At 45.9% G+C, this 25,708-nt stretch overlaps 1 protein-coding gene across 2 annotated transcripts in view; it reads left to right on the top strand.

Moving 5' to 3' along the window:
- The window catches only part of SUGP1 (SURP and G-patch domain containing 1), a 32,210-nt gene that overhangs the window by 3,486 nt on the left and 3,016 nt on the right, over positions 1–25,708 (top strand). Inside the window, exons 3-9 of one of the 2 annotated variants that reach the window (XM_040445029.1) lie at positions 3,696–3,796; positions 5,259–5,459; positions 7,577–7,688; positions 8,017–8,117; positions 9,005–9,128; positions 17,436–17,791; positions 25,343–25,449. In XM_040445029.1, coding sequence (XP_040300963.1) covers positions 3,696–3,796; positions 5,259–5,459; positions 7,577–7,688; positions 8,017–8,117; positions 9,005–9,128; positions 17,436–17,791; positions 25,343–25,449 — 1,102 coding nt within the window. Of the gene's footprint in view, positions 1–3,695; positions 3,797–5,258; positions 5,460–7,564; positions 7,689–8,016; positions 8,118–9,004; positions 9,129–17,435; positions 17,792–25,342; positions 25,450–25,708 lie in introns of both variants that reach the window. The other variant, XM_040445028.1, reaches the window with a different exon arrangement.

Raw genomic sequence — 25,708 nt, 5'->3', positions numbered from 1 at the left:
AGAGTTATGGAAGGACTTGTACCAGGATGGGAAAGACCTGTAGGAATGCTTTCAAGAGATCCCAGAATCAGCTGGATCCTAACACCAGGATCAGACAGCTGAAGGGGAGCATCACGTGGGTGGGTGCATAATACAGGTAGCTTTGGAAATAAAGTTAATTTCTTTGTTGTAAAAGTGTAGAACAACAAGTTTTAGAATTTCTCACTGAAGGGGTGCCTGGGTGGCTCAGTCGATTTAACATCCAACTCTTGATTTCGGCTCAGATCGTGATCTCATGTTTTGTGAGTTTGAGCCCCGTGTCAGGCTCCACACTGACAGTGCAGAGCCTGCTTGGGATTTTCCCTCTCTCTCTGCCCCTCCCCTGCTTGCTGTCTATATTGCACGCTCTCTCAAAATAAATAAATAAACGTTTAAAAAACAATAGAATTTCTCACTGGAGAAATAAGAAATATTCAAGTTGCTTCAAGACATCCACTTTGTGGGGCGCCTGGGTGGCGCAGTCGGTTAAGCGTCCGACTTCAGCCAGGTCACGATCTCGCGGTCCTTGAGTTCGAGCCCCGCGTCAGGCTCTGGGCTGATGGCTCGGAGCCTGGAGCCTGTTTCCGATTCTGTGTCTCCCTCTCTCTCTCTGCCCCTCCCCCGTTCATGCTCTGTCTCTCTCTGTCCCAAAAATAAATAAACGTTGAAAAAAAAAATTAAAAAAAAAAAAGACATCCATTTTGCTATAGTCCCCTCCCATGTCTTTGCTTTGTTTCACAAAGTTGTGATCAATTTTATTTGCCACTTCCCCCTCACCTTTTTTTTTTTTTTTAATATTTTTTAACGTTTATTTATTTTTGAGACAGGGAGAGACAGAGCATGAACGGGGGAGGGTCAGAGAGAGGGAGACACAGAATATGAAGCAGGCTCCAGGCTCTGAGCTGTCAGCACAGAGCCCGACGCGGGGCTAGAACTCCCGGACCGCGAGATCATGACCTGAGCTGAAGTTGGCCGCCTAACTGACTGAGCCACCCAGGCGCACCCCCCAACTTTTTAAAAGAAAAGCTTTTCCTTGCATTACAACTCTTTAGAACCATCGTAGTTTTTAAGGTTTATTCTTGAGATGTAATTAGTATGCCATAAAATTGATCTTTGAAATTGTACAATTTAGTGATTCCTTAGTATATTCACAGCATCATGCAGTCATCACTACTCTCTAGTTCTGGAACATTTGTATCACCCCAAAAGGAAACGCAGTGCCCATTTGCAGTTACTCCTTATTTCCCCAGCTCTTAATTTACTGTCTTTGTGGATTAAGCTATTGTAGACATTTCATATAACATTTGGCGTTTTGTGTTGGCTTCTTTCACTGGACATAATGCTGTCAAGGTTCATCACTTTTTAGTATGTGTCAGGACGTCATTGCTTTTTATGGCCAAATAATATTCTGTTGTGTGGATGGAACATGTTTTGTTTATCTGTTCTTTAAAAGCCAGCATTAAAAAAATTTTTTTAATGTTCATTTTTGAAAGACAGAAAGAGACAGCACCAGCAGGGGTGGGGCAGAGAGAGGGGGTTACACAGAATCTGAAGCAGGCTTCAGGATCTGAGCTGTTAGCACAGAGCCCGATGCGGGGCTTGAGCCCACGAACCACGAGATCATGACCTGAGTCGAAGTTGGATGCTTAACCAACTGAGCCACCCAGGCACCCCTAAGAGCCAGCATTTTTAACGGCATAATATCCCTTACCATCTGTTAAAAAGTGGGATTCAGGGGCGCCTGGGTGGCGCAGTCGGTTAAGCGTCCGACTTCAGCCAGGTCACGATCTCGCGGTCCGCGGGTTCGAGCCCCGCGTCAGGCTCTGGGCTGATGGCTCAGAGCCTGGAGCCTGTTTCCGATTCTGTGTCTCCTTCTCTCTCTGCCCCTCCCCCGTTCATGCTCTGTCTCTCTCTGTCCCAAAAATAAATAAACGTTGAAAAAAAAAATTAAAAAAAAAAAAGTGGGATTCATTTGCTGTCTTGATGCTGCCCTGAGGTGTTTTCTTGTCTTTCATTGTCCCCACTTTCTTTCCCTCCCTCTTGAGGGAGGTAACAGTATGAGCACAAGGGCTGCCAAAGGCCCTGCTTGTTTGATGCTAAAGCTAGTTATCTGCAGATCCTCCTTTGTGTTTAAAAAAAAAAAAAAAAAATTTTACAGGGTAGATATTCTGGAAAATAAAGGAGAGGAAAACAAGGCAAAACCAAAATCAGTCATAACCCTGCAACCCACAGACAGTGCTGGTTGCATTTTGATGGATTTTTCTAATAATTTTTAACTCAAATACTTGTGTTTTTAAATTCAAATATTTTTTGATATAAATAGGGCCATACTATAGTTGTTTCATATCCTGCTTTTTTTGTTTTTCACTTAATGTGCTTTATTGCTTTGTTTCTAAAATTTTAGCTTTTCAGGGCTCCTTCATCTGCAGCCCTATGGAAGTCTTATAATTTATTTAACCAGTGCTTTTTGTGATGAGGGTGTTTCCATTTTTAGTTTGTTATAACATTTCTAGAAGAATAAAACTTAATTTTAAAGGAAAAAGGCTAGATCTATTGGCTCAATAAGCTTTTACCAATTATTGGATGGAGTAAGGTAGGGCCTTGAAAGCAGTATACAAGGAATTTCTGAGATTTGGGCAGGATTGTATGTTACAGCAGAAAATGGAAGAATAGGATATATACTATGATTGTAGCCTTATGTCCTTCTATTTCAAAGAAAAATACCGAAGAGTTAGCAGTGGCTGTTCTGAGGGGAAAAGACTTTCGGATTTTTCCCTTTGATTTCTATTTCTATATGTTCCTGATTGCTCCATTATAAACATCTATTGCTTTTATCAGGGAAAATGGATTTGAATTTAAATATTTTTTTGAGGGACGGAGAGAGAGAACGAGGGAGGGGGAGAGGGAGAGGGAAGGAGAGAGACACGGAATCTGAAGCAGGCTCCAGGCTCTGAGCTGTCAGCACAGAGCCCGACGTGGGGCTCAAACTCACGGACTGTAAGATCATGACCCGAGCTGAAGTCGGAAGCTTAACCAACTGAGCCACCCAGGCGCCCCAAGATTTGAATTAAACAGTTGGGTCACTGGGTTTGCTTTAGTGCTGACTTGTTGAAAATACATGTTTAAATATACTTTTTGCAAACAAAAAAGAGTGTAAAAATAATAAGAGTATAATATTCCCCTTTAGTTCTTCCACCAAGAGATTGCTTTGGGTGTTGTGCTGTGCACCTGTGATACCCACAGAAGCGCTGGCTGGCCCAGGCTCAGAACTGCAGTCACACATGGACGCAGACACACAGGCCCTGCCTTAGAAATCTCTGTTGTCTGGCAGGAGAGACAGACATAGGAGCCAATAAGCAGCCCAGCTAATTAGTTGACAAGTACGACAGGTGCTGTGCAGGAGAATCAGGTGCTTTTAAGCTGTTTTGTTGGAGATACTGTTTGAACCTGTAGGGTCAATAATATTGCAGGTAGAGATAACATCAATATAGGTAGTATTGCCTTGACCAGAATAAGAGTGTTCCATCTTACAATGAAGGCTGCTCTCAGTAGTTCCAGACATTTTTGGGAGCAGGTTTTGGGTCCCATTAGGTGAGAATGCTGGGGGGGAACGGGCGAGGCAGGCCCCTGCCTTTCCTCTTGTGGCTCACTTTCTTTGTCCTCTGTCTCGGGTCTAGAATTGCGAATGCACACAACTCTTCTGTTTCCAACAAGTTTGCTAATGATGGCAGCTTCCTGCAGCAGTTTCTGAAGTTGCAGAAGGCACAAACTAGCACAGGTGAGTGCGGTCTCCCCCATCCTGTGTCTCCCCCTGTTGGGGCTCACTCTGCCAGCTCTTTCCCCTTGGAGGTCTCTGGGCGTCTCAGAAACAGCACGTCCCACCTCAGACTTCTTCCTCTCATCCCGCATTCATTGAGGACTTTGATTCTTCTCATTCTTATAGTAAATGCCCAGGGGGAGAGCATAGACCCAGCCTTCAAAGTGCTTGCCCCATAGGAGCAGAGACAAATAAGCCAGGTTTCAGTCGGTGGGGGTGGGGGACCCTGACTAAACATGGCCCAGGTGTTGGGGAATGTCATTGAAAAGATGTGCCTGTGAGCTGGATCCTGGCACTCCAGAGGCTTCTCAGTCTCTCCCCTATACTTGAAATGTGGGGCTTCCTTGTCTTCCCCGCTCCCAGAGGCTACTCTAAGCACATAGCCTTGAGATAAGATGTGGTATTGAGAACACCTACATGGTATATGTGACTGAACCCATTTAAGGCCTTTTTTTTTTTAATACAAACTTTCAAGATTTGGTGGGTGGGTGTGGGGATCCATTCATTTTGCTGCCACCTAAGACAAGCCTCATGTAAGTTTCTGTTGCTTATTACAGTCGTTACCCACCAACCTGGAGTGGCCTGCCTCTTTCTTTGGTCTTTCCTTGCCCTCTGAGTTCAAGGACCAATTTCAGATTATACCAGGGAAGCTCCCTGGAGGGTTATAAACCCAACACCAGGACTGTGGGGCCGCAGTGTGGTTTAGAGCAGCAGCTCAGATGTGAGGGATGGGACCCTTATCCATTGGGGGAGGGGGCACCTGGCCCACAGGAGCTCCATGAGACATGTGAGGTATGAGAATCCCTTGCTGTAGGGAGCCCACCCATGTCTGTGGTTGTGCGATTTACTGATCAGCTTACTTTTAATGTAAGAACATTTCTGACCAAACAAAACACCATCAATCTTTGTCAGGTTTTCTAGGAGACAGCTGAGAAAATTAACCTAAAGCCAAATTCACCCACAGAGAGGGAGGAAAGACTGTATCAGTCCTTCACCGCAGGCCCTCAGGCCAGGAGTTGTGTTTGAAAGCCCTGAATAGGCTGTCATCAGCTTGCCACTGACAATGAGAGGGAGTGGTTATAAGCCAGGTGTGGGGATTCAGGTCTTATCCAGAAGAGCTGGCACATCCCTGGGCTTTGAGTACAGGTGTTAGGGAGGCTTCTGCCAGAGCTGCTGCCTGCAGAGCCCAGCCTATCTTCTTCAGGCTGGGTGACCGTGACAAGTCGTTCCTCTCTGAGCCTTAGTGTCCTCTTGTATAAAATGAAGATGGCGTCCTCAATGAGCTCCCACCCCCTACCAGTTGCCATGCTGGAAGCCAAGGACCCAGCCCCATTTAATGCATTTGTGGCATACGTTTAGGTGGGAAGACGGGGAATTGTGCACCACAGACCTTGAGCATGAGTATCTTTCCTTCCATCCCAAGATGCCCCACCCAGCACGCCCAGTGCCCCCACTCGAGTACTCCCCCGCACCGGCAAGAGGCCTCCTCTCATCAGCAGCCCACCAGGCCAGGTGAAGAACTACGTGCATGCCAAGCAGCTACCTGTGGCCAGCCGCCCAAGCGTCTTCCAGTCTCCTGATGAGGATGAGGAGGAAGACTACGAGCAGTGGCTAGAGATCAAAGGTGAGGTGCGGGGGCTGCCACCTTCCTTCCAGTACTGCTCCTCCAGCTCCGTGGGTGCGACCCACAGTCAGCGAAGAAAGTGTGGCTGGGGGTGGGGGGCCTCCAGGCTGAGCTGAGGGCCAGAGTGGGGCCCTCCATGGTTAGGGGGAATGAAGAAAGAACGTGGGAAGAAGTGAGAGGGAAGTGTGGAGGTGCTCTAGACTGTGGACTTTGTCTTAGGAGCCATAGGAACCATCCTCCGCTCATGTAGGCTGGTCTCCAACCAGGGCAGGGACATTCTCCGAGGAGCACTTGCTTGTGTCTGTCCTTGTCCAACATGAGAGGAGGAGCTTCCATGGCTCCCTAGCCTGGGTGCACACTTTCTGAGCCCTCTTAGAACCAGAGGTGCCTCTTCCCATTGTGGATTATTGTGCTTACCAGTTTGGGCCAGAGGTACAGGCCCACGTGTTGGAGGGCATGCTCTCCTGCCCTGGGGAAGGATGATCATTTTTCTTGGAAAGCCAGTCCACGCCCTGTTGTGTAGGAGGGTGGAAGGTGGTGGCAGCAGAGCTCCTACTGTGTCTAACTCCATCCACATTCAGAATAAGGCCTCAGTGCCATCTGAGCCATGAGGATGCCTGCACCACCTCTGCCCCAGACTGGTTGGTGCAGTCATATCACCCTGACAGTGAGGACAGATTGAAGTAACTATATAGTTATGCTGTGATAGCCTTTAGACTTGTTACCCTGGATGAGGGTGCTGGCTTCTGGTCATGCATCTGAGTAGGTCAGTGGCCATCCTCGCACCGTAGAGTATCTCTCAGGATGGAGCCAGGGAGGGTGCTTTTCCTGAGGCATCCTAGCGGCTCTGACAGTGCTCTGATGGGAAGTGCTGCTTCACAAGAGGCAGTGTCTCAAGGTCCTTGAGGCCTATTGTGGCCTGCTGTTGATGCGGCCCCAGAAAAGCACCTGTGCCTATAAATGGCAAGCAGGTCATCACCAGGCACTCAGGAAGAGGGTAAGGCTGGGGGAAAGGTGGGTACAGAATGTCCCTGTGACCTCTTAAGGATCCTCCTCAAGCCACAGGTCCCTGACCCCTATCCCTCAGTTTCTTGGCAGCTGAAGCAACAGAGGGAATAAGACTGGCTGCAGATTCAGTGTCTAGCCCTCTTGCCAAGAGCAGGGAACATTGCTAGGCACTGGCAGTGAGAGATTTCTCCTGGGAGTTCTCATAAAAGGGACATGAGCATAAATGGGCTGACAGATGCCTCATGAACAGGCCAGCAATGAGATACAAAAGCAAGTTCCACGTGGATCAAAGGCGGGGAGGCTAATACAAATATTAAGAAATATTTTTATAGCTCTGTTCACTGAAAAGGCCCTGAGGTAATGATTAAGCCTGTTGCAGTGAGCGCCTCTGGCACCCAGATGGTGGTCTGGAAACACACTTTCTCCCTCGTGGAAACCAGGACTTCTTGGAGAAATGGCTGGCTCTAGGTTTGGTCAGGAAGTGTATGAGATGATCCTGGAGCACCCTATCCCAGCAGATAGCGAGAAGGCCGTCAGAGACTCCTGGGGTCAGGCCCAAAGACCTCAGGAGCCAGCTTGAAGAGGCTCTACCAGCCAAGAGGGGACAATTGAGCTTCTGCGATGACATTAATTGCAATGGATTGAAACCCACCTGATACATTTAAATCAATGGATTGAAACTCTTGATGTGTTTAAGTTGGAGTTTGTAACGATACTTTAAAAAGGAATTTGTCATCTTTGAATGGTGACAGGAAACAAATTTGTTAAACTGAACACTGGTAAATAAAAGAATTAAGCATTTCAGAAAAAAGGGGGAGACTGGCTATGTTTTCTGATGTCTCCCTCCCAGTTTGGGGATCGGCTTGGTCTTTGGGAGGCTCACACCCTTCTCTCCCACCCAGTGTCTCTCACAAAGATTGTTTAGACTGACACCCCCCTCATCACAGTGCTATGTGCTTGGACCCAGGACACCCGACAACCTCCCGCATTTCACCCTCTTCTCCCCCACCCCTCTGTCGTTGTGGTCCATAGAGAGAGTGTGCCTGTTGACTGTGAGGTGTGTGAGTTGAACCCCAGTACTGACAGCCTCCTTAAAGTTTCACCCCCAGAGGGAGCCGAGACTCGGAAAGTGATAGAGAAATTGGCCCGCTTTGTGGCAGAAGGAGGCCCCGAGTTAGAAAAAGTAGCTATGGAGAACTACAAGGATAACCCGGCGTTTTCGTAAGTATTTCTGGGAGGGGAAGGCCACCACTACTTAATGTTCTTGTCACACAGTAATGTGTATTCTTGTAAAACCCTACTGGTTACTAAGGCTGGTCGGGGCTGGGTGCTTGCTCGCACGGGCCAAATGCTGTTCCGAGTTTCTGAGTGCTTTCTAACTCATGTCGGAGGTTGCAGGGGCTCCAGTGTGGTTCAGAGACTTAGTCTTGGGCCCCATCAAGGTGTCTCTGCTCACCAGCTTGCTTTGCACAACATTCTTCAGAAGCTACTTGGGTCACCCCATCCCCACTGCTCATCTTCCTCTCTGTTTTGCAAAACTTCTCTCCAGGTTTTTGCATGATAAGAATAGCAGGGAATTCCTCTACTACAGAAAGAAGGTGGCTGAGATAAGAAAGGAAGCGCAGAAGTTGCAGGCAGCCTTTCAGAAAGGTAAGTGGGTGGAGGATGTGGGAGGTTCTGGGGAGGTGTGTGGACAAAGCACACCCCATGTGGAATCGGGGTTCCTGGAGGCTTGCCGTACATGGGGTGGTGCCGATGGCCCAGTTCTGTGCCCTCTCGGGTGGCCAGGGCATTGCCTTCCCCACCAGTGGTCTGAGGTGGGAAAGAGTCTGAGGGCCAAGGTCAAGGTCATTATTATGTTTTGGAGCTCAGCTCTGTGTTTTTAAAGGGGGTAGGAGGGAGGAGTGCTTGCTTGTTGGTTCTTGGTCATTTAAGTATAAATGAGCTCCTGCCTGTCTGGCACGGAGGACCTAGAGATAAATGTAGTGCCTGACACTTGGGGAGGGAGGCAGTGAGCTCCTGGTGGAATGAGTATCGGGGAGGGGGAGATGCTAGCTGGTCTCCAGCTGTCAAGAAGTAAAAGCCCAGTCAGATTATGGTAAGTGGCAGGGGCATCGATGTTTAGGCCAAACACAGGCCACAGAGGTAGGTACGTTTTTTTTTTTTTTGTCACCTAAGGCCCTCTGCCCTGACCTCCCCAGGAAAGGAGGGCCAGGCCCACTCCCTTGTGAGACCTGGATGGGCAACCCCTGGGAGAAAGACTGAGGTGGGGCTCCCATATCCCCTCTGGCCTGGATCCAGATCTTCACTCACATTCTGTTCTGTGATCTGTGGGGCGGGAAGGGGCAGGGTGCGGGGTGGGATGTTGTAATATTAACTCTGGTATTTGGTCCCAGTGTAGTAATCTGATTCCCATTTGCCTGTTTTTCTTTGCATTGTTCCTAAAATAAACCCCTCTTGTTGCCCATGGGGTTCTTAGCAGAAATTAGGCTGTTGGGTGTGGTGAGTTGAGCTCAGTACTGACAGCCTGCTTAAAGTTTCACCCCCAGAGGATGAAGAGGCCAAGAACCTTGCAGAAAAGTTGGCCAGGTTCATAGCAGACGGGGGTCCAGAAGTGGAAACCATCGCTCTCCAGAACAACCGCGAGAACCAGGCATTCAGGTAAGGGGGGTGCTAAATAGGGAGGTGACCCATCCATACACGTTGATCACAGCACCCCCTCCACCCCCCAACCCCCATGGGCTCAACGTGCCAGAGTCCCACGGTCAGAAGGTGGCAGGGTTGGGTCCAGTAACTCTGACCCTTGAACCCAGCTCTGCCACCCCATGGTCAACTACTTGTCAGAGCTCAAATCATCTCTGAGGCAGGCGTGCAGGGCCTTTGGGGTCTTCTATTTTCCACGTGCCTTATAGAGAAAGTCTCTGGTGCTTGCCAGGCTCCCTTTGTTACAGAGATGGCAGCCCTAGGCTAAGAGTAAGCCAGGCTCTTGGGCAGAGAGCCAGGCTCTTCCCGTTTTTGACTTTGTACTTTTATAGGATCAGACGTTGACAGTGAAGGAATGTGAGGAAAGTGGGAATGTGGTGCCTTAGGCTGTGTGAAGTGGGAACCCTCAGCCTGTGCGCAGGCTCCACGGAAGATGTGGGACAAGCAGCCTGACTTCCCTGCTGTCTCCAGCCACGCAGCCACATCCCATCCCCTCAGGCTGGGTCTGTGTGTACCTGTGCATTTTTTGGGTGGGTTCTGCACTTCCTCCTTTCTAGGGGAGGTTCCTTGGCGGCAGGTTGTTGGAGTTGGGGGGGGGGGGGTTGGGAAGTCACTGCTGCTAGGTAGGGACCAGCAGGGGCTTATGAGGTGGATGCTGAACTCAGTGTGGAGGTGTTGCACCCATGAGGATGTTCTTGGCCATAAATAACATAGGTTCCAACTCAGAAAGTGAAGAGATATGATGGCATGTGTAACAAAAAGTCCAGGAGCAACAGTCTGGGCTAGTTGATTTAGTGGCTGGGCACTCAGGACAAAGGAAGCAGGAGTGAAGCAGCAGAGATGCAGGTACTGTGCCATAGCGGTTGGGAGTGCAGGTGAGCGTCTGTGTGCGGTGCAGGTGGGCCTTGGAGCCAAGCAGGGCTCACGTGTTCACTGAGCACCTTTGGAAGGTCCACATAGAGAGCGTGATGGGGTGAACTGTGCCTCCAAGGTCACTGGCCACAGTTGTGGAGGGTGCTTAGACACGCCAGGCCAAAGCACACCGGCAGAGGAGGAACATCAGGAAGTGGGGCTGATAGAACCTTGCAGGCTAGTGGAGGGGAGCGCCATGGCTCAGTTACTCGGTGGACCAGAGCATGGAGAAGGCTGCTGGGGAGTTCAGGTATCCCTGCATGCTGTACCTGGGCCATGGTACCCTGGTGGGGGCCGTGGGGTGTTTGGGTCTGGAGTTCAAGAGAGGGGTCTGCCTAGCCTAAAGACCCACCTGAGATCTCCTGACGTTATTGTGATACCAGCTGTCACTCTGCACCCCCCAAACCAGCATTGACTTAATAGTCTACTTAAAAGTCTCTGTACCCTTTTTTGTTTTTTAAGCCTCATTTATCTAAGGAGGTTTAGTTAAGAAAGATACTTAGTTTACCATCGCTTATCATAAATAGAGCTGACCGTGAGAATCTACAGCAGGCAAAGTGAGCAAGGTTGTGGATTTCTGTCAAGGCTGCAAGCCCAAGCTCTCTCCTTGGTCAGAGGGGTCCAGGGCCCAGCAGCACTGGCCAGACCTTTCCTCTGGGGTCAGAACTGACAGATGCCCTCAGCGCATGCAGCTCTGGTTCCTCTGTGCTTCATTGGTGTTTGCCCAACTCGTTGGGTTTTACTGTGGTGGAGGCCAGAGGGAAGAAGGGGGCAACCAGGGCAAGGGCAGAACCTAGAGTGCCCGGTGGGGAAGTAGCTGAAGGTGAGCAGTGTGATCTGTTTAATCTTCGCATGGAATCAAGCGTGAGGCATCTTCTTTCACCTCCAAATCTAACAGGAGCAGCTCATGTATTTGCCTCTCCTGGCCCTTCCCTGCCCTCCCGATTCCTCGTGTGGGCCATGCACACACCAGCAAGCTCTGTGTTGTGGGAAACATATCTGTAACAACTGCTCATCTATAAAGAAGCTGGAAACACCCATTCGTTTGACCAGTCATGCCACTTCTGAGATGCTGCCCCAGAAATAATGTTAAGTACATTCTCATCCGTAGTCTTAAAAAATGAGTAACACGTTAATGTCCAGCCTCAGTGGGCTAAATTCTTAATAACTGCATCTCCTCAGTGGAATCGCGGCCATCAGAAGGCATGTGGGTGAAGGTTGTAGCAGCAAGTACAGCATCCACCACAAGCCATGTGCCACTCTAACCTGTCACCCAGGTGAGCCACGTTGTTCTTTTCAAAGCCCTGTTACTGGCCTCTCCCAAGGGAGGAAATAGGCAAGGAGACCAGTGGGAGGATGTGCTTTCACCACCACTCCATGCCGTTTTAACAGGAAAGCCTTATGTGTCAAGTTAAAAAATCTTTTAAATCAGAGTATAGAAAATAGAAGGGCGCCTGGGTGGCTGAGTCTGTTAAGCGTCCGACTTTGGCTGGGGTCATGATCTCACGGTTCGTAGGTTCGAGCCCTGCATTGCATTGGGGCTGACAGGTCAGAGCCTGGAGCTTGCTTGCTTCAGATTCTGTGTCTTTCTCTCTTTGCCCCTCCCCAACTCATGCTCTTTCTCACTCTCAAAAATAAATAAACATTAAAAAAAAAAAAAACATAGAAAATAGAATCACGGCACCTTTCAGATAAATCTACAGTGAGAAGAAAGACTGGAACGAAAGACACCAACATGTTAAGTTTGATTAACCGAGGGGCAGGTTCGCTCCTACCCAAGGGAATCTTTGCTATACAATCCCCTGCACTCTTGACTGGAGCCCAGGTCAAATGGCGGCTGTTAACTCTACCATCACCACAGACAGACCCACAGGGAGCTCTTGGATGCTGCCTCTGGGGGCAACTTGGAGGAGACTCAGTGCAAACCAGCAGCTGAGGCCAAGTTGGGGCCTGTGAGCCTAGAGAAAACCTACCCTGTCAGGAGCTTCCCACCTGCACCAGTAAGCAAATCCCACAGGTCAGCTTTTCTTAGAGGAACCAAATAGCTTTAAATCTATATCATAACCTTTCTGGTGCCAAGCATCTTTTTGAAATCCAGCCAACTGTTCTGAAAGTTTTTGCTTTTGTCTGTTAATTTTTTTTTAAGATGTCATTGTTTTAGAGTATCTTTAGGTTCACAGCAAAATTGAAGGGAAGGCATGGAGATTTCTCATATGCTCCTGCACATGCACGGCTTCCCCTCTTATCAACATTTCCCGCCAGAGTTATCTATTTATTTATTGTTATTATTTTATTTATTTTGAGAGAGAAAGAGACCGTGCGTGCTGGGAAGGGACTAAGAGAGAGGAAGAAAGAGAATCCCAAGCAGGCTGTGTGCTTTTGGCACTGAGCCCGACGCAGGGCTCGATCTCACAAACTTTGAGGCCATCTGAGCTGAAATCAAGAGTCGGACGTTCAACCAACTGAGTAACCCAGGTGCCCCTGGAGTAGTACATTTATTACAATTGACAAACCTGTATTGATATAATCACCCAAAGTCCATAGTCTCCATTAGGGTTCACTCTTGGTGTTATACATTCTGTGAATTTAGACAAATGTACAATGACCTGTATCCGTCATTATGGTGTCATACAGAGTATTTTCATTGCCCTGATATCAGCCATGTTCTGCCTATTTATCCCCTCTTCCTCCTGGCAACCACTAATCTTTTTACTGACTCCATAGTTTGTCCTTTTCAAAATGTTATATGATTGGAGTTGTATAGTATGTAGTCTTTTCAGATAGTCTTCCTTTACTCAGTAACATGCATTTAAGATTTAGTCCTCCATGGTTTTGTATGGCTTGACAGTTCATTTCTTTTTACCACTGAGTAATATTCCACTGTCTGGATGTACCACAGTTTGTTTGTCCATTCAGCTACTGCAGGACATCTGGGTTGCTTCCAAGTTTTGGTAATTGTGAAGAACGCTGCTGTAAACATCTGTGTGCAGGTTTTTGGGTGGGCGTAAGTTTTCAACTCTTGGGTAAATACAAAGAAACGTGATTGCTAGAGTGTATGGTATGTTTGATTTTGTGGGAAACTGCCGAACTGTCTTCCAGAGTGGCTGTATCGTTTGCATTTTTCCCAGCAGTGAGTGAGAATTCCTGTTGCTCCACATGTTGCCAACATTTGATGTTCCCAGTGTTTTGGATTTGGGCCATTCTAATAATGTGTAGTGGTCTCTGAGTGTTTTTTAATTTGCATTTCCCTGATGACCTAGGATGCAGAACATCTTTTCATATGCTTATTTGCCCTCTGTATATGTCCTTTGGTGAAGTGTCTGTTAAAATTATTGGCCCGTTTTTTTTAACTGGGTTGTTTTCTTACTGGGTTTTTTTTTTTTTTTAATGTTTATTTTTGGGGTGCCTGGGTGGCTTAGTCGGTTGAGCGTGTGACTTTGGCTCAGGTCATGATCTCACGGTTCGTGGGTTCAAGCCCCGCGTCGGGCTCTTTGCTGACAGCTCAGAGCCTGGAGCCTGTTTCGGATTCTGTCTCCCTCCCTCTCTGCCCCTCTCCAGCTTGCGCTCTGTCTCTCAAAAATAAACATTTAAAAAAAAAAATGTTTAGTTTTGAGAGAGAGCACAAGCAGGGGAGGGGCAACGAGAGAGAGGGAGACACAGAAAATGAAGCAGGCTCCAGGCTCTGAGCTTTCAGTGCAAAGCCCAATGCGGAACTCGAACTCACAAACTGAGATCATGATCTGAGCCAAAGTTGGATGCTTAACCAACTGAGGTACCCGAGCACCCCAGTTTTCTTATTGTGAGTTGTAAGAGTTCTTTATATAATTTGTCTCATAGTCCTTTATCAGATGTGTCTTTTGCGAGTATTGTCTCCCAGTCAATGGTGTATCTTCTCTTCATAACTGTCTTTTGCAGAGCAGAAGTTTTAATGAAGTCCAGCTTATCAATTTCTTTCATGATTATGACTTTAGCATATTTAAAAAGTCATTGCCATCCATGAGGTCATCTAGGTTTTTGTCTATATTATCTTTTAGGGGTTTTATAGCCTTACATCATAAGTCTATGATCCATTTTTAGTTAATTTTTGTGAAGGGTATGAGGTCTGTGTCTAGATGCATTTTGTTTTGGGATTTTTTTTTTTTTTTTTTTTTTGCATGTGGATGTCCAATTCCTCAGTATCTTTTGTTGAAAAGAATGTCATTGCCTCATTGGACTGTCTTTGCTCCTTTGTCAAAGATCAGTTGACCATGTTTATATGGGTTTATTTCTGGGCCCTTCTTCATCTGTTCTGTTGATCTATTTGTTATTTCACTGATACCACACTGCCTTGATGTGACAGTAAGCCTTTAGGTCTGGTAGTGTCAGTTTTCCAACTTTGTTCTTGTTACAATATCTTGTGTTGGATATTCTGGGTCTTTTGTCTCCATGTAAGCTTTAGAATCAATTTGTCAATACCTACAAAATAACTTGTTGGGATTTGGACTCAGATTGCATCGAACCTATAAATCAAATTGGAAAGAACTAATATTTTGATGATATTGAGTCAAGGAATATGTCTCCACTTATTTAGTTCTTTGAATTCATTCATCAGAGTTTTCTAGTTTTCATCATATAGAATTTGTACATATTTTGTAGACTTACACCTAAGTACTTCATTTTTTTGTGTACTAATGTAAATGGTATTGTGCTTTTAATTTCAAATCCACTTGTTCATTGCTGGTGTAGAGGAAAGCACCAGCTTTGTATATTAACTTTGTATCCTGCAGCCTTATTACAATTACTTATTCTTGGAGTTTTAAATTTTTTTTTCTCTTAGAGGAAAAAAAAAATTTTTTTTAATGTTTATTTTTGAGAGAGAGTGTGGATGCACACACAAGCGGGAAAGGGGCAGAGAGAGAGGGAGAGACAGAATCCCAAGCAAGCTCCACTCTGTCATCACAGAACCCTATGTGGGGCTCAATCCCACGAATCGTGAGATCATGACCCGCACCAAAATCTGGAGTCGGATACCCAACCAACTGAGCCACTCAGGTGCCCAGAGAGAGAATCTTAAACAGGATCCGTGCTTAGCGCGGAGCCCAGTGGGACTCAATCCCATGACCCTGGGATCATGTCCTGAACCAAAATCAGGTGTCAGACGATTAACTGAGTGAGCCAGCCAGGCTGTCCAGTTCCAACAGTTTTTTAATCTATTTTTTCTACGTAGATGATGTTACTTGAAAATCGTTTTATTTCTTCTTTCTCAGTTGGTATATCTGCTCTTCGCATTAGCTAAGACTTCTGGTACAGTGTTGAAAACATTGGGGTGGGATATTCTGGCCTTGTTCCTAAGTGGGGAAACTTCTAGTTTCTCACTATTAAGTATGATGCTAGCTATAGGTTTTTTTGTAGACACTCTTTATCAAATTGAGAAAGTTCTCTTATGTTTCTAGTTTACTGAATGTTTTTATCACTAATGGGTGGTGGGTTTGGTCAAAGGCTTTTTCTGCAGCTATTGATATGATCATGTTAAGCCAGCTTTGCATGCCTGGAATAAATCCCACTTGGTTGTGATGTATACTTTTTTAAAATTTTTCAAAAATTTTTAATTTGAGATACGGCTGACACCTAATACCTAGAGTTTTAGGTGTCCAATATAGTCATTTGACAATTATATGCATTACAAAATGGTCACTGCGAGAGGTGTAGTTACCATGTTACCACACAAACTTATTACAGTGTTATTGACTATATTTCTTATGCTGTATTTTTCACCCCCCTTGACTTATAACTAGAAGTTTGTATCTCTTCATCATTTTCACCTATTTCGCCTGTCCCCCCATCCCCCTGTAATTCTTACACATTTGTAGATTCAGTCTGCTAATATTTGGTTGAGGATTTTTATATCTGTGTTCATTAGAGATATTGATCTGTAGTTTTCTTACAAAATCTTTGGTTTTGGTATTAGGGTAATTGGATAAGTTAAGTATTCTCTGTTTCTGTCCTGTGAAATGGATTGTAGAGAATTGATATAATTTCTTCCATAAATGTTTGGTATTTTCGTTAGTGAACTGCTCTAGGTCTGGTGCTTTCTGTTTTTGAAAGGTTCTTACTCAATTTCTTTTCTTTTTTTAAAAGATTTTTTTTTAATCCCTACGCCCAACGTGGGGCTTGAACTCACAACCCCTAGATCAAGAGTCTCATGCTCTACCAGCTGAATAGCCAGGGGTGCTCCACTCAATCTCTTTAATAGAAGTAGATCTGTTCACACTGTGTATTTCTGGGGTGAAGAAGTATAAAGGAGTACAAAGGAGATGCCACCATCTCCCCATCCTTCTATGCCACCTTAGGTACCAGTGTTAGCACGGCTGGGATCCTTCTACCCCTTCCTGGCTGTCATGGAGACACACAGAAACAGTCTTTGGGGTTTCTTTCTGCTATCATTCTTTTGTATGAAAAGAATTTACAGCATCCTCGAGCCTGCCCACTGCTTTATAGCACAGTATTATGCTACAACCAGAACCTCCAGGTTCATGAGTGCAGGTCTACCCCTCTTGTTGAGACCTGTGTAGCCCATGCTATACACAGATTTTGCTGTGTGGAACTGAGCTGTGACTCTTCCCTCTGTTGTGGGCCCCAGAATTGGGACTGTCAGCTCAAGACCTGCATAATTGAGAGATGCTGGGCAGGTGCAGAGGGAGCTGTAGTTTCTGCCTGCTTCACACTTGGGACTGGGGTTAGTGGCAGGGGTGGGAGGGGGGACCAAGGGGACCCTCGGCTTCCAGTGAGGTGGGGGCTTTTGCCCTTCAGTTGGAGTGCAGTCCCTATCCATTCCGAGTTTTGTTTTGGCTCCATTTGCTATTGATGCCTCTCAAGGATACATCAGAGAGAAGCACAGATGTGCCAAGCTGTCAGGTTTGGGACGGATCTTGCCTTTCTAGCACCAGGTGTCTCTCCCAGCTCAGGATTTCTTGAAGGCACCAGTGTGCTCATCTAGAGCAGCAGGGGAGGAAGCCCTACAGAGCCTGGGGAAGGTCTGAGAGAACCCGCCCCTTTTTTTTGAAACAGGATCAATTATGTTGTGATGGGTGTCTGACAGCGCTGGCATAGGGACTTTGACCAGTGCTCATAGGAGTGACATGGTGACAAGCTCTGAGTATGTCACACTGTTCCTCAAGCTTGGGCTCCCGGAGCCAGCAGCCACTAAAGCCTGGCAGTGCAGGAGGTCATGGTAGAGACCTCAATCCTCAAGCCATAACCCTGGCTAACCTGAGCATGTGTGCACAAGGCCCAAGCTGCTCAAGCTGCTCCTGCCCAGAATCAGGCAGGGAGCTTGGGCCCAGCTGATGGTGTGCCCCCCACTCTCCTTTGCAGCTTTCTATACGAACCCAACAGCCAAGGGTACAAATACTACCGCCAGAAGCTGGAGGAGTTCCGGAAAGCTAAGGCTGGCCCCACAGGCACTCTCATGGCACCCGACCTCAGCCTGAAACGCAAATCCCCTCCTGAGACCCCATCAGGGTCCTTACCCCCAGCTGCTGCCTGCCCTGCCTCATCTGCCCCCTCGCCTGCAGTCACCCCAGCTCCAACGGTCCCTGGGAAGCCGGCCACCACAGCCACTGTGAAAAAGAAGCGAAAGAGCCGGTGGGGGCCTGAAGAGGACAAAGTGGAACTCCCGCCTGCCGAGCTGGTACAGAGGGATGTAGACGCCTCTCCCTCACCTCTGTCAGGTGGGCTGACCCCCTTCCCCCTCCTCTGTCAGGATAGTCTGGCTTTTTTCACTGAGCAGAATGTTTCCAAGGTTCATCTGTGTTCTAGCATAGCATGTGTCAGAGTTTCATTCCTTCTTATGACTGAGTAATATTCCACTTTATGGCTGGACTGCACTTTATCCATTCATCGGTTGATGGACACATGGGTTTCCACCTTTTGGCAGCTGTGAATAGTGCTGCTGTGAACTTTGGTCTGCAAGTACCATTTGAATCCGTGATTTGATTCTCTTGGGCCCATACCTAGGAGTGGAATCACTGGACCATATCGTAATTCTCTTTAACTCTTTGAAGGTCCACCAAACTATTTTCTGTAGCAAGTACGCCGTTTTCTGTTCCTACCAACCGTGCACAGCCTTCCCATTTCTCCACATCTTTGCCTTTTTATAATAGCCGTCCTAGTAGGTATAGAGTGGAATCACGTTGTAGTTTTGAATCACATTTCCCTGATGTCTGATGGTGTTGATCATCTTTTCATGTACTAATTGGTCATTTGTATAGCTTATTTGGAGAAACGTCTGTTTTAGTCCTTTGCCCACTTTTAAATTGGCATGTCTTTTTGTTCTTAAGTTGTACGGCTTCTTTATATATTCTGCATATTAACCCCCTATTCAGATACATGGTTTGCAAATGCATCCTCTCATTCTGTGGATTGTCTTTTTATCCCTCGATAGTGTCCTTTGATGCACAGAAGTTTTAAATTTTGACAGAGTTTGGTTTATTTTTCCCTTTGTTGCCTGTGCTTTTGGTTTCATTTATGAAACCAAAGCTAAATTCAAGGTCACGAAGATTTGCCCCTATGTTCTGGGTTTTTTTATGTTTTGGAACTCTGATTTATTTTGAGGTAATTTTTATATATGATATAAGCTAAGGATCCATCTTTATTCTTTTGCGTGTGGAGATCCAGTGTTGCAGCACCATTTGTTGAAGAGGCTTTTCTTTCCCCATTGAATGGTCTTGACACCCTTGTCAAAACTCAATTGTCCAGAGATGTAAGGGTTTATTTCTGGGCTCTGTATTCTATTATACTGGTTTGTATGTCTATCCTTAGATCAGTACCAACTATTTTGATTATTGTAGCTTTGTAGTAAGTTTTGAAATTGAGAGTGTGAATCTTCCAACTTTGTTCTTTTTCAAGCTTTGGCTATTGAAGGTCTTGAATTTTCAGATGAGCTTTTCCATTTTGTAAAAACAGTTGGAATTTTGATAGAGATTGTACTGAGTCTGTAGATTGTTTTGGACAGTATGGACACATTAACAGTATTTAAGTCTTTCTTACGACAAATACACCACCAACAACAACAACCAGTCTTCCAGTCTGTGCACACAAGATGTCTTTCCATTGACTTAGGTCTTTGTTAATTTTTCACCATGTTTTGTAGTTTTCATTGTATGTGTCTTATACCCCCTTAGTTAACTTTATTCCTAAGTGATTTATTTTTTTAATGCCTTTTAAACAATTGCTTTTAAAATTTTCTTTTAGGATTATTTGTTGCTAATGTATAGAAATACAACTGATTTTTTTTGCATGTTGACGTTGGATCCTTCAGCTTTCCTGAATTCATTTATTAGCATTGACAATCTTTTCATGGATTTTTTAGGTTTTCCTGTGTATAATTATGATCATGTCATCTACAAATAGAGATCATTTTACTTCTTCCTTCCCAAGTGGGATCCCTCTTATTATTTCTTTTTCTTGCCTAATTGCTAGAACTTCTAGTTAGCACTTCTAGTACCATTTGAATAGAGGTGGGAATAATGGGCATCCTTACCTTGTTTTGATCTGAGGGGGAATGACTTTAGCCTTTCACTATTGAGTGTAATGTTAGCTATGTTTTTTGTTTTTTGTTTTTAAGTTTATTTATTTTGAGATAGAGAATGAGCTGGGCGAGGGGCAGAGAGAGAATTTCAAACAGGCTCCAAGCTGTCAGCACAGAGCCCGACACAGGGCTCAAACCCTTAAAACCGTGAGGTTATGACCTAATAAGCCAAAACCAAGAGTTGGACGCCCAACCAACTGACCCACCCAGGTGCCCCTAGCTATGTGTTTTTTATATGTAACCTTTATCATGTTGGGGAAGTTCCTTTCTGTTCCTAGTTTATTTAATGTTTTTATCATGGAGGTGTGTTAGATTTTGTCACATGCTTTTTCTGCATCAATTGAAATGATTGGATGTTTTTTTTTTCCTTTAGTCTGCTAACGCGTGTTTCACTGGTTAATTTTTTTATATTGAACCATGCGATATTGTGGTTTATAAGAAATACCTATTTGACCATTCAGGTGACCAAAGTAATATTTCTCATATGTATTTGGCCTTTGTTCACAGTTCCTGGCTCACAGTTCTCCCAAAACTCTTGGAATTTCCTGAGTGATAAGAGCAATGGGAGCATCTTTTGTTGTATTATTTGGTCTCCGTCCTCAGTTCATGAAAATGCTTCAGGGCCATAAAGGTGAAAGGGGTGTCTTGTTATTAATAAGCCCCTTTCTACCACAACTGGATTTTATGTTACTGAGGTGACTTTTGGAAAGCACCTAAGGATCGGGGCTGGTTGCCAGGGGAACCAACCATAAGTAAAAGGTTGGAACATTCAGTCCCACCACCCCCTGATATCCAGGGAGGGTAAAGGGGCTGGAGGTTGAATTGATCAGCGGCTAATGATTTCATCAATCATGCCTATGCAGTGAGGCCTCCATAAAAAACCCAAAAGACAGGGTTCAGAGAGTTTCCAGGTTGATGAACACATGGAGGTTCAGAGACAGTGGCATGCTCAGTGGCATAGAAGCTCTGGGCACTTGCCCCATACCTTGCCCTTCCCCATACCTTGTTTTTTCCACCTGGCTTTCCTAACTTACATCCTTTTATGACATATAAGTAAAGCAATAATCTTGTAAGTAAAGTGTTCTCTGAGTTCTATGAGCCACTCTAGCAAATTAATTGAATCCAGAGAGGGGATTGTGGGAACCTCTGATCCACAGCCAGTTAGAAGCATAGGTGATGACTTGGGCTTGCAGTTGGCATCTAAAGTTGATGGGGGAGGGAGGAGCAGTCTTGTAAGACTGACCCCTTAACCCATGAAATCTGATGCTACCTCCTGGTAGATAGTGATAGAACTGAACTAAACTACAGGACACCCAGCAGGTGTCTGAGAATTGTTTGTTGGTGTGGGGAACCCTCTCCTCTCCCCCCACAACCCCGACCATACACACATTTGGAATTGGTATCAGAACTATTTAAACCACCTTTGCACTTCTGTGATAAATCCCACTTGGTCATGGTGCATAATCCTTTTACCATGTGGTTATATTCAGTTTGCTGGTATTTTGTTGTGTCTGTCTCCATCTATATTCATAAGGAATATTGGTCTCTAGTTTTCTTGTGGTGTTTTTGTCTGCTTTTGGTATCAGGGTAATAGTAGTGTTTTGAAATGAGTTGGGAAATGTTCCCTTCAATTTTTTGGAAGAGTTTGAGAAGAATTAGCATGAGTTATTCTTTTAAATGTCTGGTAGAATTCACCAGTAACACCATCTGGTTCAGGGCTTTTCTTTGTTGGGAGGTATTGTGTGTGTGTGTGTGTGTGTGTGTGTGTGTGTGTGTGTGTGTGTTAGAGATTTATTTATTTTTGGGAGAGAGAGTGCAAGCAGGGAAGGGGCAGAGAGAGAGAAAGGGACAGAAGATCTGAAGCCGGCTCTGCACTGACAGCAGTGGGCCTGATGTAGGGCTTGAACTCATGAACCTCAAGATCATGACCTAAGCTGAAGTCGGATGCTCAACCAACTGAGCCACCCAGGCGCCCCGATGAGAAGTTATTGGTTGCTGATTCAATCTCCTTGTTTTAAGTCTATTCAGATTTTCTATTTCTTCTTGAGCTAGTTTTGGTAATTTACGGGTTTCTAGGAATTGGTTCACTTCATCTAGGTTATCCAACTTGTTGGCTTCTAGGTGTTCATCGTATTCTTTTACAATCCCTTTTTATTTCTATAAAATCATTAGTAATATTCCCTCCCTCTTTGATTTCTGATTTTAGTGAGTTTTTTCTCTTTTTTCTTAGGTAATCTGTCTAAAGGTATGTCATTTTGTTCATCTTTTAAAAAAAAAAACAACTTTTGATTCTATGGATTTACTCTACCATATTATTTCTTCTTCTTCTTCTTCTTCTTCTTCTTCTTCTTCTTCTTCTTCTTTTTTCTTTTTTCTTTTTCTTTATTTTTGAGAGAGTGAGCATGTGCATGCTCATGAGCAGGAGAGGGGCAGAGAGAAAGGGGGAGAGAGGATCTGAAGGGGGCTCTGCACTGACAGCAGAGAGCACGATGTGGGGGTCGAACTCACAAACCTGGAGATGATGACCTGAGCCAGAGTTGGATGCTTACTGACTGAGCCATCCAGGTGCCCCATCTGTACCATATTTATATTTCCTATTTCCTATATCTTCATTCTAATCTTCATTTCCTTCCCTCTGCTAGCTCTGGAATTAGTTTGCTTTTTCCTTTTCTAGTTCTTTAAGGTGGACAGTTAGGTTATTAATTGGAGATCTTTTAAGTTTATATATTTTTTGAGATAGAGCACAGGCAGGGGAGGGGCAGAGAGAGAGAGAGACAGACAGACAGACAGACAGACACAGACACGCAGGGCTTGAACTCACAAATCATGAGATCATGACCTGAATGGAAGACAGACGCTTAACTGACTGATCCATGCATGCGCCCCTCATCTCTTATTTTCTAATCTTTCTTGGTGACTTCCTCTTTGATCTGTTGATTAAGAGTGTGTTGTTCAATTTCCACATATTTGTGAGTTTACCAGTTTTCCTTCTGTTAATGATTTCTAGCTTGATTCCGTTGTGATCAGAAAAGATACTTTGTGATTTCAGTCTTTTAAAATGTTTTGAAACTCATTTTGTAGTCTAAATGTAATCTTTCCTAGAGAATGTTTTATGTGCACACAAGAAGACTATATTCTGCCATTGCTGGATTGCATGTTCTGTATACATCTGTTAGGCATCGCTGGTGTAGTGTTTAATCTTCTATAATCTTCTATGTCCTTATTGATATGAAAAATGGGGTATTGACATCTCTAGTTACTATTGTTGAACTGTCCATTTCTCCCTTCAATTTTGTCAATTTTTGCTTCATATATCATGAGGCTCTTTTGTTAGGTAGGGTGTGGGGGGATGTCTTTTTTTTGAGAGAGTGCGCATACATGCAAGTGGGGGAGAGGGACAGAGAATCTTTTTTTTTTTTTTTTTAATATTTATTTATTTTTGGGAGAGCGCAAGTGAGGGAGGAGCAGAGAGTGGGCTGACAGGCTGACAGCAGTGAGCCCAATGTGGGGCTCAAACCCACAAACCTCAAGATCATGACCTGACCCGAAGTCAGACACTCAACCAAGCCACCCAGGTGCCCAGAGAGAGAGAGGGGGAGAGGGAGAGAGAATGAGAATGAATGAATGAATGAATGAATGAATGAATCTTAAGCAGGCTCCACGCTCAGCGAGATCCTACATCCCTGGGATCATGACCTGAGCCAAAATCAAGAGTCAAATGCTCAGCAGACTGAGCCACCCAAGCGCCTCAAGTTCTATCTTCTTTCTGTTTTACATTTTTTATCAATATAGAACATCCTTCTTTTTCTCTTGTAACCTTTTTGGACCGGAAGTCTATTTTGTCTGATGCTAGTATGGCCATCCCAGCTCTCTCAGTTGCTATTTGTATGAAATACATTTTTCCATCCTTTCACTTTCAACTTATTTGTGACTTCGTATCTAAGGCGAGTGCCTTGTACACAGCATGTAGATCAATCCTGCTATCTCCCTTAAGCTTTAAAGTACTTGGATTCATTCTTGTCATAGAAAGCTCAAGAAATGCATGATGATAAGCACCATAATTGCCACAGTTTTGCACAATCAACTGCAACATCTGCCTCCTTGACAGTTTCAGAGATGGCCAACATGTGGTCTTGTTTCTCATTTTCTACCACAAAGCGGCCAGTAGAGTGGGGAGTTTGTTGTCATCACATTCTGCAGGTGATAATCGGTGACTGAGAGAGGCTATCTTACGGCATCTGTCTCACTGCCCTCCACACAGCCTGCCCTGCACACAGAACCGTCTCAACCTCCCTCACCCCTGAACACACAGATACATAGAGGAGTCATATGTGCTCTGGTGCTGACACCTACGTTTATTTTATTTATGATGGACCAAGAGGGAAGACAGCTTACCCAAGTCACATGGCTAGCCTGTTGGCCTTTCCCATCCAGTTCTGGAGGTTGTCTGTTCAGTGCTTCCCTTGTCCAAGGAGAAAAGCTAGTGAAGATTCTAGTACTCAGTGTGGTTCCAGGTAGCATCTCTGCCTAGGGTCAGATTGCTGTCAAATGCCGAACTCGGGTGCCCCCCTATAACGAAGGGTGCTCTGCCGTGAGTCTTGTTCTGATGTGTGCATGCCACAGTTCTGAAACCATGTCCTTGAGGTCTGGCCCCAGCTCCCAGCTGGTGAGGAGGCCTCCCCTGTCGTCTAGTGCACAGGCTCCGAAGTCTCATATCCAGGTTTAGGCCCCACTGGCCTGTGTCGTCCCTGGGAGGGTGTGAACAGCCTCCACCTGCTTGCTTGCTGGTAAAGTGACTGGAGGAGGGGGACTTTGGGTACATTCCAGGCACACAGCAGGCTGCTCAGACCTTGACTCCCTTGCCCTCTCCACAGGGCTCCCACACAGACCTTCCAGGAGGTATTGGGGAATAAACATGGGCTCAAGAAGCACTTGTGAGTGGTTCTTGCAGGTGAAGCCCCAGCCCTGGTGAGCTAGGAGAATCTGGCTCTTTGCACATACCAGAAGGGCCTCTGTATCCCCCTCTGCCCAGCTTCTCCTCCCCCAGGAAGCCACCGCCTGAGGGGTGGTTGTTTCCGCCACCCAGATGGGGCTGTCACAGCATCTTCATGTGGATTAGTGTTGCTGGCTCCAGCCAAGCTCCAAAGCTGATGCCAAATTAAATGTCAGTTGCTTTGAGGATGGTCGGCTGCTTCCCCAGAAGGAGCTAACAGAGCTATACACAGAGCTGAGTCTTATGCCAGACTCTAAACCCTCGTGTGTCTACACTGGGTGTCTGTTCCCTGCAGGGCTTATCTCTAAGAGTCAGTGTGTGAATGCACACACACACACGGGCACATGTTTATCTCTCCTCTCCTGTCTTTGCCTTTGCAAAGTCCCCCTCATGTCACCCATTAGATATGTGACCTTGAGGGAGGCCCTGGACCTCTAAGTTCTGATGTCATCATCTACACATAGGGGTATAGAGCCTGCCTGGAGAGGTCATGTGAGGGTGACACTAGATGCACGTGACAGCACGGTGAGGCCCCTGGGATCATCACGTGACACAGGATACCAACTGTTGCGATGTGAAGGCCTTGTGCCATATGCGCTAAGTGCCTCAGATGTCGTCAGCACATGGACGCTGTACCACATGCAGGAGCAGGTCTGGACCTGTCCATCCGTTGTTGATCAGCCTGTGTCTTATTTCCAGTTCAGGACCTCAAGGGGCTTGGCTATGAGAAAGGGAAGCCTGTAGGTCTGGTGGGTGTCACAGAGCTGTCAGATGCCCAGAAGAAGCAGCTAAAGGAGCAACAGGAGGTAAGTCTGTGTGGCATAGAGCAGGCAGGCTCCAAAGGGGCTAATGGAGTATTGTCCCCTCACCTCACAGGACAGCGGTCATGTTCTGTTCTTTCTGAGCCTCCCTGTGCTGGGTGGATCCCACCATCAGTGGAGAGGTTCTTGGATAGGCACGCCCTTGTCAATGGCATTTCACCCCCCAAAGGCCCTTCCCAGCCTGCAATTGGACCCAGAGCTCAGTCCTCACACTGCCTGGGCAGCCCCTGAGGCTGATGCTCCA

The sequence above is a fragment of the Herpailurus yagouaroundi genome, unplaced genomic scaffold, assembly GCF_014898765.1.
Source record: "Herpailurus yagouaroundi ecotype Mexico unplaced genomic scaffold, PumYag 193, whole genome shotgun sequence".
NCBI classification, from domain to species: Eukaryota; Metazoa; Chordata; class Mammalia; order Carnivora; family Felidae; genus Herpailurus; species Herpailurus yagouaroundi.
This window is presented reverse-complemented; position numbering and strand designations above follow the sequence as displayed.